At 46.3% G+C, this 12,649-nt stretch overlaps 1 protein-coding gene across 1 annotated transcript; it reads left to right on the plus strand.

Moving 5' to 3' along the window:
- Nucleotides 1–9,318: 9,318 nt before the first annotated feature.
- LOC134294107 (uncharacterized) lies at nt 9,319–10,983 on the plus strand. The gene is made up of 2 exons (XM_062964035.1): nt 9,319–9,513; nt 9,637–10,983. Exons 1-2 carry the CDS (start codon nt 9,319–9,321, stop codon nt 10,981–10,983), a joined length of 1,542 nt encoding a protein of 513 aa, XP_062820105.1.
- The last annotated feature ends 1,666 nt before the right edge of the window (nt 10,984–12,649 follow it).

Here is a 12,649-nt window from a genome sequence, read left to right on the forward strand (position 1 = left end):
CTCGCTGCCTGGGCTGCAACACACAGTCTATAGCAGGCCTGCACAACTTGCGGCCCTCCAGGTGTTTGAAACTCCAGCTCCCAGAAGGCCTAGCCAGCTTGTCCAATGATCAGGAATTTGGGAAGTGAAGTCCAAAATACCTGGAAGGCCACAGGTTGTACAGGCCTGGTATATAGTACTATATAGCATAGCATAGCACAGTTTCTCCTGCTACACCTCAGTGATGACTCATGGTTCCCATGTCAGTGGGGCAGTGAATCAATTCTAGGTGTTAATCCAAGTTTTAAATGCATTCTTGAAGGTGCTGAAGCCCATTCCTGAATAGGTTCAACATCTTGGACAGTTCCTTTAAAGCAATGGTTCTCAACCTGTGGATCTTGAAGTGTTTTGGCCTACAGCTCCCAGAAATCCTAGCTAGTTTACCAGCTGTTAGGATTTCTGGGAGTTGAAGGTCCAAAACATCTGGTGACCCCAGGTTGAGAACCACTGCTTTAAAGGAACTGAATCTTGAAGGTTCTGAAACTCTTTCCTAAATAGGTTCGGTGCATTAAAGAGCTTCTTTAAAGGGAGCCCAAACCTTGAATGCACTGAAACCATCCCTTTTATCCCCTAGGCCTCCGGTGGCCTAGGGGATAAAAGCCTTGTGACTTGAAGGTTGGGTTGCTGACCTGAAAGCTGCCAGGTTCAAATCCCACCCAGGAGAGCATGGATGAGCTCCCTCTATCAGCTCCAGCTCCATGCGGGGACATGAGAGAAGCCTCCCACAAGGATGGTAAAAACATCAAAACATCCGGGCGTCCCCTGGGCAATGTCCTTGCAGACGGCCAATTCTTTCACTCCAGAAGCAACTCCGGTTGCTCTTGACACGAAAAAAAAATCCCTGTATAGCACCTCAGAGATTTTTTTTTGAAGAGAGAAGATGGATCTTGAGTGGGCTGAAACCTATTCCTACATCGGTTCCGCACCTTGGAGAGCTCATTTAAACAGGAGTCCAAACCTTGAACGCACTGAAGCTTTTTCTGATATAGGCTCATCACCTTAGAGATCTCGTTTAAAGGGAGCACAAAACTGGAATGCGTTCACTTCTTTACTGGAATGGGATCCACAAGAACCCATTGCACCATCACACTACCGACCCAGAAATTGAAATTAATTTAGGCAACACAAGCATGAGCTTCATTCCTAGTTGAGTGTGATAATAATTTTCTTCCTTAAGAACATAACATGATGTTCTTTGAAAAAGAGGGTGAGACACACTCCTGTTGAGTTGTGAACACAACTATTTGTCCATTATCTAATGCTCTTGCCTCAATTTTCGGTTAAGATGCAAAACACAGACAAGCAGACAGGAAAAGTGAGGTGGCTGCCCCAGAGAGCAAAAACACAAAAAAGCAACAGATAGCTGTTATTGAATTGTTCCTGCCTGCGATGGAAGAGGGAGGCTAATAGGATTTAAATAACTTGAGCAGGAAAGTAACACAATTTTCCATTCCGCCTTAGGCAGCAGGATGTCTTGGTCCGGCACTGGACATACTGTATTGAGCACAGTCATCCCTCCACATTGGTACTTTCAATTTCTGTAGACTTGATTATTCATGGATTTGATTAAAATGTTCTCTCTGGGAATCTGTCCTCCAGTGACTCTGTGGTCAACTTCTTCTAGGACTTAGAGATTTCTAAGGAGAACACATAGGTCATCCAAAGTGATTCCACAGCCAGCTTCCAGTAGAAGTTGGTCATAGTTATGTTGGAAAGCCTAGAAATTTATAGAGGTGTTTTAGGTTTTGTTTTTTGTTTGTTTTTTTTTTGTTTTTTTTAAAGCATTTTCTTCATTCATGGCTTTTAACCCCAATGAATGTGGAGGGGTAATTTTTTTTTTAACAATCTCTTAACCTGCTCTGTCAAGGAGCAAGACATCTGCTACAAAATTAAGAAAATATGTGTGACCAGAGCCACAAAAGATGGTTAGAGTACAGTCACATCCAAGTCAAACTTTTTTGAATGACTTCTCTAATGTTCACAAAGCTCTCAATGGAAGATGATTTTTTTTTTTACTAATTGCATTTAGCTAATAGTAATGAAGTTTGGGAGGAGTAATTTGTCAGGTGCTCCAGCTGTGCTTATCTGGAGAGCAATCAAGGGTGCTTGCTCATTTTGCTAGCAATTTGAGTTGGAATTATTTTAACGTTAATAAACATAAAATTGCTTTCCATTTCCTGTCTTTGTAAGAAATTAATCAGGTAAAAGGGAAAGTGCTATCCAAAATGGTTAATTAATACTCAGTGTAAAATTAAAGATTAGGAGAAATGAAGTTAAAATAATGTTTATTGGTCGAGGTGAAGCTTAGGAAAGTTTTGGATTGGTGTTATCGGGATGCTGATTTCTGTCTATTCTTATCTAGTTTATGCAGTTTATAGACATTACATTCTGGACTACAATGGCTCAAATCCTGCAGAAAGCATGGTTGAGAGATTCTAGGAGTTGTGGTCCAAACATATAATGTTTGCAGGCACTGCACTAGTGTATGTCATCAATGTTATACTATCTACTACCACTAGAAGTTTTTAGACTTTTTCCCCTTAGATACCACTTTCCACATCATACGTTTACCTAAGTCAGGCTGTTGGTATATAGTCATTGAGTCAATTGGATTTGCCTACATGTTGATTCACCATACAACAACTTTTTTGTGTGTGTCAGGAGCAACCAGAGTTGCTTCTGGAGTGAGAGTTGGCTGTCTGTAAGGACGTTGCCCAGGGGACACCCGGATGTTTTGATGTTTTACCATCCTTGTGGGAGGCTTCTCTCATGTCCCTGCATGGAGCTGGAGCTGATAGAGGGAGCTCATCCACACTCTCCCCGGGTGGGATTCGAACCTGGCAGCCTTCAGGTCAGCAACCCAACCCAACCTTCAAGTCACAAGGCTTTTATCCCCTAGGCCACTTGTTCAAGACAGGTCATTGCAATACTGAAAGTTTCAAGATGCATCACTATTATATACATAAGTAACCTTTTACTTCCACTAGATTGAAACAAATGTTTCATGGTGCATTCAGTTTAATAAGATAGTAATTGAGGACTGGGTTTCTCAAAAATTAGGAAATCATGACAAGGAGAATCTTGGACAGTCAAGAATAATCACAATTTGGGGGAAATATGTTTTTGAACAAAAGCCAACATTTTTTGCACAGGATCCTATATTTCCAGAATAGAAAATCTGGTTTTCTGTGCAAAAAATAACCTTCCTGCATATATAAAACCATGTTGCTGCACAAAGGATGAACTTTTCTTGAAAAGTTGCACATTTTGGAGATTTTCTTAAAATGAGGAGGAAAATAGAAGAGCCTGTTCGTGAAGATTGACTTCCCTACTATTAACTGTAGGGAATATGTTTAGTCACTGATTTGCCCACAAGAAATTACTTCAAACATGAATTTTCTTTTCAGGAAAAAAATCACAATGTCATTATGTTGTTCAAACATTTAGTCCATTGTGATTTTGTAAGAATGTTGGTGTTTAAATTGAAAGACCCAGGATTTGAAGGGCTTAGCATGCTTAGGGACTAAATGACTTCCTGATTTTGAAGGGTACAGAAAGACTGGAGAAAAATGGAAAACACACCCTTTGAGTCTTCCTTTGAATTATTTACTCAAGCCTGAGAGAACTCAAATGCTACTTTACATAACAAGCTCAAAACATTAATTTAAATAACCGACTCAACACTCCACTTGGGAATCAACAGTGAGGAAGGAGTGTACTCAGAACTCTAAAAAGTCCATTATTGGAGGTGGGAGGCAACTCCTTTTACCAACAGCAATACAAAATCCCAACTCTCAGAAGTATTTTAAGATTTCAAGGACTGTGGCTGTTTACAATTGTCCTCAACTACTAATGTTAGCATTATTAAAAGCACAGATTGCTTTCTTTTCTTCTTGTGCACAGTTTTTATACCCCAAAAGAATCAACCTTTTTGCTCATATATTTCCAACTTCTCAATTATTAGGAGAAGAGATAACACAAATCTTAAGAAGTCAAATTGTTCAGAGCAAAAGAAGATGGATTCAGAATTAAACCAAAAAGGGTCCCATGGGTTATAGAAAAAAAGGATATCTTTAATAATCTGGCCCAGCTTTCCCCAGCTTGGAGCCTTCCAGATGGTTTGCACTACATTTTTATTTATGTATTTATTATCTTGCTCATCTGCTAAAAGGGCAATCAAGTACACATCTATACTGACTACTTAGGTCAGTCAGCAAAATGATCAGCCCTGTGGTGGCAAAATGCCTAAAGGGACTGATTCAGGTCAATCAAGAAAAAGTTGCAGAATTGGTTGCAGTTATCTCAAAAGCCGGGCTTGCAGTTAAACATCAAGAAAACCAAGATCATGGCAACCAGACCGATTGACAACTGGCAAATAGAGGGAGAAAACATGGGGGCAGTGACAGACTTTATATTTCTAGGTGCAGATGCAGACTGCGGCCAGGAAATCAGAAGATGTCTACTTCTCGGGAGGAGAGCAATGGCCAACCTCGATAAAATACTGAAAAGCAGAGACATCACACTGGCAACGAAGGTCTGCATAGTCAAAGCAATGGTATTCCCCATAGTAATCTATGGCTGCGAGAGCTTGACCATAAGGAAGGCTGAGCGAAGGAAGATAGATGCTTTTGAACTTTGGTGCTAGAGGAAAATCCTGAGAGTGCCTTGGACCGCAAGAAGATCCAACCAGTCCATCCTCCAGGAAATAATGCCCGACTGCTCACTGGAGGGAAGGATATTAGAGGCAAAGTTGAAGTATTTTGGCCACATCATGAGAAGACAGGAAAGCTTGGAGAAGATCATGATGCTGGGGAAAATGGAAGGAAAAAGGAAGAGAGGACGACCAAGGGCGAGATGGATGGACGGTATCCTTGACGTGACTGGCTCGACCTTGAAGGAAATGGTGGTGGCAACGGCCGACAGGGAGCTCTAGCGTGGACTGGTCCATGAGGTCACGAAGAGTCGAAAACGACTGAACGAAGGTGACTCAACAGCCGTCTCACCTCCTGGGCTCAGGTGACCTGGGGATCCAGGATGGCTATCCCCTCCTGTCCCCAATGCCATGTCTCTGGAGAGAGGGGAACTGCTGGATTTCTGGAGAAAGGGAAACTTCTGGACCACCAAAGGCAGTGACACTGGGGAGATGGGTTGTAGTTGGGGCCCCTGCCCAGCAGCACCAAACCATGTTAAGCGTGGATGGACTGCCGAGGAGGCCCAGGGAGTCAGGCCATCAAGTAGGCTCAAACCAGCATCTTGGGACCCTTACACACCTCGAATATCAAGGCAAACAATCCACAATATCTGATTTGAACTGGATTATCTGCCATATAATCCAGTTCAATGTGGCTTTTATACAGCTGTGTGGAAGGAGCCTGGGATGCTTTTAGGTTCAGTGTAGACTATAATTCAAATAGGAACAAAGTAGATTAAAAGAAAACCAAAAACACATTCATTGTAAAAGAAGATATGAATAGCGTCCTAAACATTTTAAAAAAATAAACACTTCAATGGCAACTAACCTAAAAATCATAGAACCATCAAGCTGGAAGGACTGCTATGATCATCTCGTCCAACCTCCAAGCAGTCCTGAAAGATACTTTGTTTAAAAACTTCTGTTTAAAAAGAGTCCAAAGCCCCCTGAAGCAGGCTAGTACAGTGTTCCCTCACTTATCGCTGAGGTTACATTCCAGGACCACCCGCAATAAGTGAAAATCCGCGAAGTAGAGGCAGTATATTTATTTTAATATTTATACATTATTTTAGTAGTTATACACTATTTAAAGTCTTTATCAACTAATTGTGTGTTGATAAATTGCCTCCTTCTCCTCCCATTGCCACTTGGGCTCGTTTTCTCTCCCTTTGGCTTCTCCTTCCTCCCTTCCTTAGGCTGTAAATTGTAATTTTTTATGATTTATAAGTCTTTTAGAGTTTATTGAAAAACTGCAAAACAGCGAATCCGTGAAAAGTGAACCGCAAAGTAGTGAGGGAACACTGTATACTATCTTACAGTACCATTCTTCCTAATGTGGAATTTCTGTTTTTCTGGTTAGAGACTTAAATGTCAAAGGCCTACCTAGATAAAACAATCCTGCTCATTTGGTCCTTTGTCAGGAGTGCCTTTGTTCTCCCTCCCCAACTTCATGAAGGATAGTGGTTCTCAACTTTTGGGTCCCCAGATGTTTTGCCTTCAACTTCCAGAAATCCTAACAGCTGATAAACTGGCTGGGATTTCTGGGAGTGGTAGGCCAAAACACTTGGAGACCCACAGGGTGGGAACCACTGGTGTAGGAGAACACCATGGAGAGCTGCAAGCTGATGATGTACTGGCATTCTCCCAGGTACATAGAGCCTTTCCTGCCTCTTTTCCAGCTAGCAAGCTCTCCCCTTGCAGTGTGGGTTTAAATAAGAACTGAGTAATATTTTTTGTGGGGCCCTTGGTTGTGGCGCAGTGTGTTGAAGCACTGAGCTGCTAAAATTGCAGACCGAAAGGTCCCAGGTTCAAATCCCGGGAGCAGAATGAGCGCCCCCTGTTAGCCCCAGCTCCTGCCAACCTAGCAGTTCAAAAACATGCCAATGTGAGTAGATCAATAGGTACTGCTCTGGCGGGAAGGTAACGGCGCTCCATGCAGTCATGCTGGCCACATGACCTTGGAGGTGTCTACGGACAACGCTGGCTCTTTGGCTTAGAAATGGAGATGAGCACCAACCCCCAGAGTCAGACATGACTGGACTTAACGTCAGGGGAAAACTTTACCTTTACCTTTTAATATTTTTTGTGTGTATAGGCACACCCTTTTCACTCATGTTGTACACTCAGTTTAGCTCACTGGCATTCTCATCTCTTCTTGCAATTGGCAGGGGGTGGTCACTCAGATATTGGGTTTTTATTTATTTCATGTCAAAAGCATTGCATGATAAATACATTTTAAAATGATGGGGGGGGGGGGGAAGGAAAATCACAAGCAACTAAATAGTTTTAGACCAAAAGCAGGCAACAGCAACCACATAGCTTTAAACAACTCCTCCTCCGTACATGAGGCAGGACATTGTGGGCAAACATACATATGCGGAGTTGTTTGTTCAGCTCCACAGTCACACAAGATGGAGATGTTGGGTTAGTCCTGAGGCACTGGCAGGTGAGGAGATCTGCCCTCAGACTTCATACGGACCCCTAGCAGGGAATACAATGTCAGGGCCCTGGGAGGAATGATCCTTTCAAGAAGGCTGACTAGAACTGAGGGATCAACCATTCAGATGACCTTTAGTTCCCCTTTAAGATAAACAAATGACTAAACTAATACAATTGTCCCATGCCTTCCTTCCAGTGAGAAGTGTCTACAAGCAGGTACTTGGAAAGTCTTTGTTCCCGTCAGACCTCCAAAAGACAACAGCAATCAGAGAAATACCTCTTGTGGTGATCTGAGCACTCAGCCAAGCTTCTATGGGAGAGTAAAAACCCTAAGCTCTACTGTGACCATTAGCCTTGCTGACTGAGGCTAATAGGGAATTATAGTTTAAAGAAATCGGGGCTGGGGGTTGTAGGAGATGGCTTGCTTAATGTGAAATAAGCTTATAACCTCTGAAAGTAGTCTGTCTTCTCTTGAATTTGAATCTCGAAGGTGAATAAGAAGAGCCTAAAGGATTATTCGCTGAATTAAGGCTATCCACTGAAGGAACAAAACAGAAATGATATACTATTATGTCAGAACCCTGCTACTAGAGCCTGTATGTGGCTCTGAGTTTCAGGGTCACTGACATTGATAAGACACCTGCGTCTCAGGACTCGGAGAAGAAACGGCTGCTGGACTTGGCGGGGAATCTGCGCGGGGTTTTGCTGAGCGGGAAGAGACTTTTCAAATGAGGGGGAGGGTATATAAAGGATGGTTGGCCGGAGCCTCCCATTCTTGGCTTTTCTGATGTTTATGTTTCCTGCAGTAAAGTTTCTGGTGATATCACAGAGAGTCTCGTGTGTTCATTCAGGAGCGGCTGTAGTGAGCTGACACTAAGCCAAGAATTACAGACACCATCCCGCTGTAGCGGTGAGGTGCAACATGCAAGTGGAGGATGAAGAGCTCTTGGGCGCAGGTGGAGGAAGGTTGGGAAGGGCCACTCCCGAGCCGGACGCTGAGTTCCACCAGCTGGCGGCCCTGGTGTCATCCAACGCTTATGCCCAGCCAAATGGGGTAACCCAGAAGCGTGGAGTGGTGCAGGGAGACAGCACCGGAGGAGAGGAAGATTTACCTTCTCCAGCCCCACAAAGGATGGTGTTTCTGGAGGAGAGGATGTCGGCAATGGAGACCACCCTGGCAGTAATGTCGAGGGCGATGGAGCGCCTGGCGTTTTTGGCGGAGCCAGAGAGAGGAAGGGAACTTCGGGCTGGCTCAATGTGGGACATGAGCGTGGGAAGCAGCCAGGGCTTTGCAGACCTCCCAGCACCGAAGGGAAGGGAAATGCGAAAGGAGCCCGGCGCCCGGCCCAAGACCCAAACAAGCCTGACGCGGGTGGAGGAGAGTGACGACGAAGGGGAAAAGCCTCCGAGAATCCCGGCTACGCTCCCAGCTGAGACCCTAGTGCCCCTGGCGAATGCCGGGCGTGGCACAGGGCCAAGAGAAACAGCAGCGGGGCCCATTGGTCCGCAAGGGGGCTTGCGACGGGCGGAGGATTGGGGATTGCCGCCACAGGGACCCCTACCGAGACGAGAGGAACTAAGGATCGAGTTTGGGGGAGAGTCATCTGAACTGGATTTTTTCCTTACCACGGTGAGGGGCTATATGGAGGACAATGCTCACACTTTTAGAACGGAATCCAGCCGGATCCGGGCCATTGGTGCAGTGTTGAAGAGGGGAGCGGCTAGCTGGTACGTTCAGCTGCACGCGCGGCGCGACTGTCAGGGTGCAACAAAGAACAGCATCATCAAAGCTGGTCTTTTCGCAACCTGACTACAAGAGGACAGAGGAAGGAGACCATTTGGCGGGATAGGCTGATTTATGACAGGGTCTGGTCTTCAAACGTGGGAAAGGACAAAAGGAAAGGGAGGTGTGGATGGAGAAGGAGGAGGGGGGAGGCAACAACCCCATATACTAAAGGGAAAAGCGGAAGAGGGTCAGTAAAAGCTTTTGCAGTCATCTTGGCAAGGCGGATTCAATAAAGTTTTCCATTGTGACCAGCGGTGTGAGCCTATTTCTTGGGTCCTACACCTTCCAGGAACGGACATTAAGCTTTTACTCCCTTTTTTTTTTTTTGGCTCATCCCGTGAGGAAAGGTCTCTCCGGTGAGAGCATGAACCCTGATGGAGGAGAAACCATGAAGGAATTCCTCTTCCTGGAAGAAGAACAGGCGAACCCTCGAGGTGCCGAGGAGTTGAGAGAGGAAGGGAACCCATCGCCCGCGTTGAGCGAAGGGGGGACAGACCCCTCGGACCCGTCGTGGAAGCCGCTGACCTCCACCCAGTTACCCGCAGGCAGGGGAGTGACGGTGAGACGGAAGATCCAGATGGGAGGCGATTGGCAGCGAGACGGAGAGGGAGCCCCGGAGATGAGAAGGATGGAGAGGAGATTAGATGCGATGGAGAAAATGTTTGAAACTTTCTCTCGACAGATGGATCTGATGCAGCGGCAGGTAAACGAGTCCTGGAGGGCGACAGTCGAGCAACGGGAGCAGAGGAGAGGGCTGCCCGGGAGAGGCACTGAACCCCGTCCCTTTGCCGGGGAGGGTCCACAGGACTATGAGGATGAGATGCCTCAGCAGGGGACATCAGTTTTCCCCACGGGCCTGTCGGGAAGGAGCCAAATGCCTGGGAAGGGAGAATTTCGGGTGAAGTTCAACGGGGACCCCAAACAGCTGTCTTATTTCATTACAAACGTAAGACACTTCATGGAGGATTTTGGGGACCAATTCCCTTCAGAAAGCGCAAAAATCCACACGGTGGGGGCAAACTTGAAAGAAGCAGCTGCAGACTGGCTAATGCAGATGTATGATACTGGTGCCCGGGAGCTGGCCTGCCTGGAGGATTTCCTAAGAGCTTCGAAGACCCTTTGGCAGAGGAGAGGGCGAAAGCCCAACTCAAAAGGATATACCAGGGAGGAAGGACGGTGTCAGAATACGCCCTGGAATTTAAAGCCACAGCGGGGAAGATTAGGGACTGGTCCGACACCACCAAACTGGAATATTTCAGGGCTGGTTTACGCTCTGAGGTGCTCGAGTGGGCTTTACACAGAGGAAATCCAAGAGACTTGGAGGACTGGATTTTGCTGGCGGGGCGCGTGGAGGTGGACCAACAGCAAATCTCTCGTCGTCCAAGGGAGAGCAACAGAATCAAACCCCCGACAGCAGCAACACGGCGCTTCTCCCCTCGTCGCGGAAGGTCGACCAGCAGGGAGAGGAGAGCAGGGAGGGGGGCCTGCTTCGCTTGCGGCCGCGAGGGACATCGAGCGGCAGAGTGTCCGAAAGGGACACTCTGACAAGAGGAGAGAGGCTTCACAGCCAGAAGCCACCCCACCAGAGCTCCAAACTAGCAAAAGGGAAAGCTGCCATGGCAACGGAAACGGCTTTAGTCCCAGGGCAGCTTCAGGCAGAAGAGATGGAGGAAGCGGAGGACCTGGAGTTACCGGGAAACGACTGGCATCTGTTTTGAACGCCCGGAGACAGATCGAACCACCAGAGGGCGACGGGGGTGAGTTGAGAAGAGTAAATTGTGACATTGTGAGAGTCAGAGTGAGGCTGTTGAACCCAGAGACAGGGATTCAGGTAGAAGCAGATGCTATGTTGGACTGTGGGTGCACGAGATGCCTAATTACTCCCGAACTAGCAAACAGGTTGGGGGTGGAGCCAAACCCACTAAAGACACCAGTAGTCTTCGCACAATTGGATGGAACCCCAGCATACGGAGTCCCAGTAACAGAAAAAAACAGGGTTTTTAAGAATGACTATGGGTTCTCATGCTGAGACATTGCAATTTGTGATTTCAACAATGGCACATCAGCCAGTCATTTTGGGCGTTCCTTGGCTGAGATGGCAAAACCCTCAGATTGACTGGAAAAGGGAGACATTTACTTTCTGGGATGGAAATTGCAATTTTGAGAGTACCCCGAAAGACATAGAGGTACTGGAGCCAGAGGGGGCGATAGCAGCCACGTCACAGGGGGTACCATTGGAAAGCGTTCCCAGAGTCTACCATGAATTCGCAGAGGTGTTCAGTGAGAAGGAGTGTGACCAGTTGCCCCCTCATAGGAAGACGGACTGTGCAATTGAAATAGACCCCAATGCCAAACTACCTAAGCCAAAACTCTATGCAATGTCGGAACCAGAGAAAAGGGCACTCAGAGAATTTATTGACAAGAATATAGAGAGAGGCTTCATCGAGCCATCTCAGTCCCCCATGGCAGCGCCAGTATTTTTCAGGCCAAAAGCAGACGGCCTAAGATTGGTCGTGGATTATAGAGGTCTTAACGCAATATCCACCACAAACCAATACCCGCTTCCCCTAATGTCAGAGATGTTGGCGCAATTGGGCGAGGCACGCATCTTTACCAAACTGGACTTGCGGGAGGCTTTTTATAGGATTCGAATCAAAGATGAAGACTGTTGGAAAACGGCTTTTAATTGTCACCTTGGGCAGTACCATTTTAAAGTTTTACCTTTTGGCTTGTGCGGAGGTCCAAAGGTGTTCATGCAGTTCATAAATGAGACCTTTCGTGACATGCTATATAAGGGGGTTATTATATATCTCGATGACATTCTTTTGTACAGTAAATCACTGTCTGAACACATTAGGCTGACTCGAGAAGTCTTGCGGAGATTAAAGGAGAATCAGCTTTATGCTAAACTCTCCAAGTGTGAATTCCACAAAACGGAGTTAGACTACTTGGGGTTCCGCATTTCCACAAAAGGCATAGCTATGGACCCCGCCAAGGTGCAGGATGTATTGGCGTGGGAGCCTCCAAGGACTTGAAGACAGCTGCAGGGATTCCTAGGCTTTGCAAATTTCTATAGACAGTTCATCAAAGACTTTGCCAAGCTGTCTCTGCCTTTGACAGAATTACTAAAGACTAAGGGAGTGGGGGAGACTCGTAAGACTAAGACGCCGGGTGCGAAGCTGAACTGGACGCCTGAGTGCCAAGAGGCGTTTGAAGAATTAAAAAGGAGGTTCACAAGTCAACCCATATTAGTTCATGCCCAACGGGACAAACCGTTCGTGGTTCATTGTGATGCATCAGAGGCGGCCTATGGAGCAATACTGTTGCAGGCCGATGATGAGGGTGCTCTAAGACCGTGTGCTTATTTATCAAGAAAGTTCACGGAAACGGAACGGAATTGGCGGGTGTGGGAGAAGGAAGTGAAGTGAAGGCTGCCCTATCCCATTGGAGGCATTTCTTGGAGGGAACCGAGGCCCAATTTGAGGTATGGACTGATCACAAGAATCTGCAAGCTTTACGTACCCCTCAAAGGCTGAATGCAAAACAACTGCGATGGGCACAGTTCTTTAACCGTTTCAATTTTAAGCTGAAGTTCTTTCCGGGGACCCAGAACAGGATGGCAGATGCCCTATCTCGAATGCCCGATGCAAACTATTCGGCCCTGGGGGAAGTCGGAACTGTGTTCACGAAAGAAC

The sequence above is a fragment of the Anolis carolinensis genome, chromosome 1 (assembly GCF_035594765.1).
Source record: "Anolis carolinensis isolate JA03-04 chromosome 1, rAnoCar3.1.pri, whole genome shotgun sequence".
NCBI lineage: Eukaryota > Metazoa > Chordata > Lepidosauria > Squamata > Dactyloidae > Anolis > Anolis carolinensis.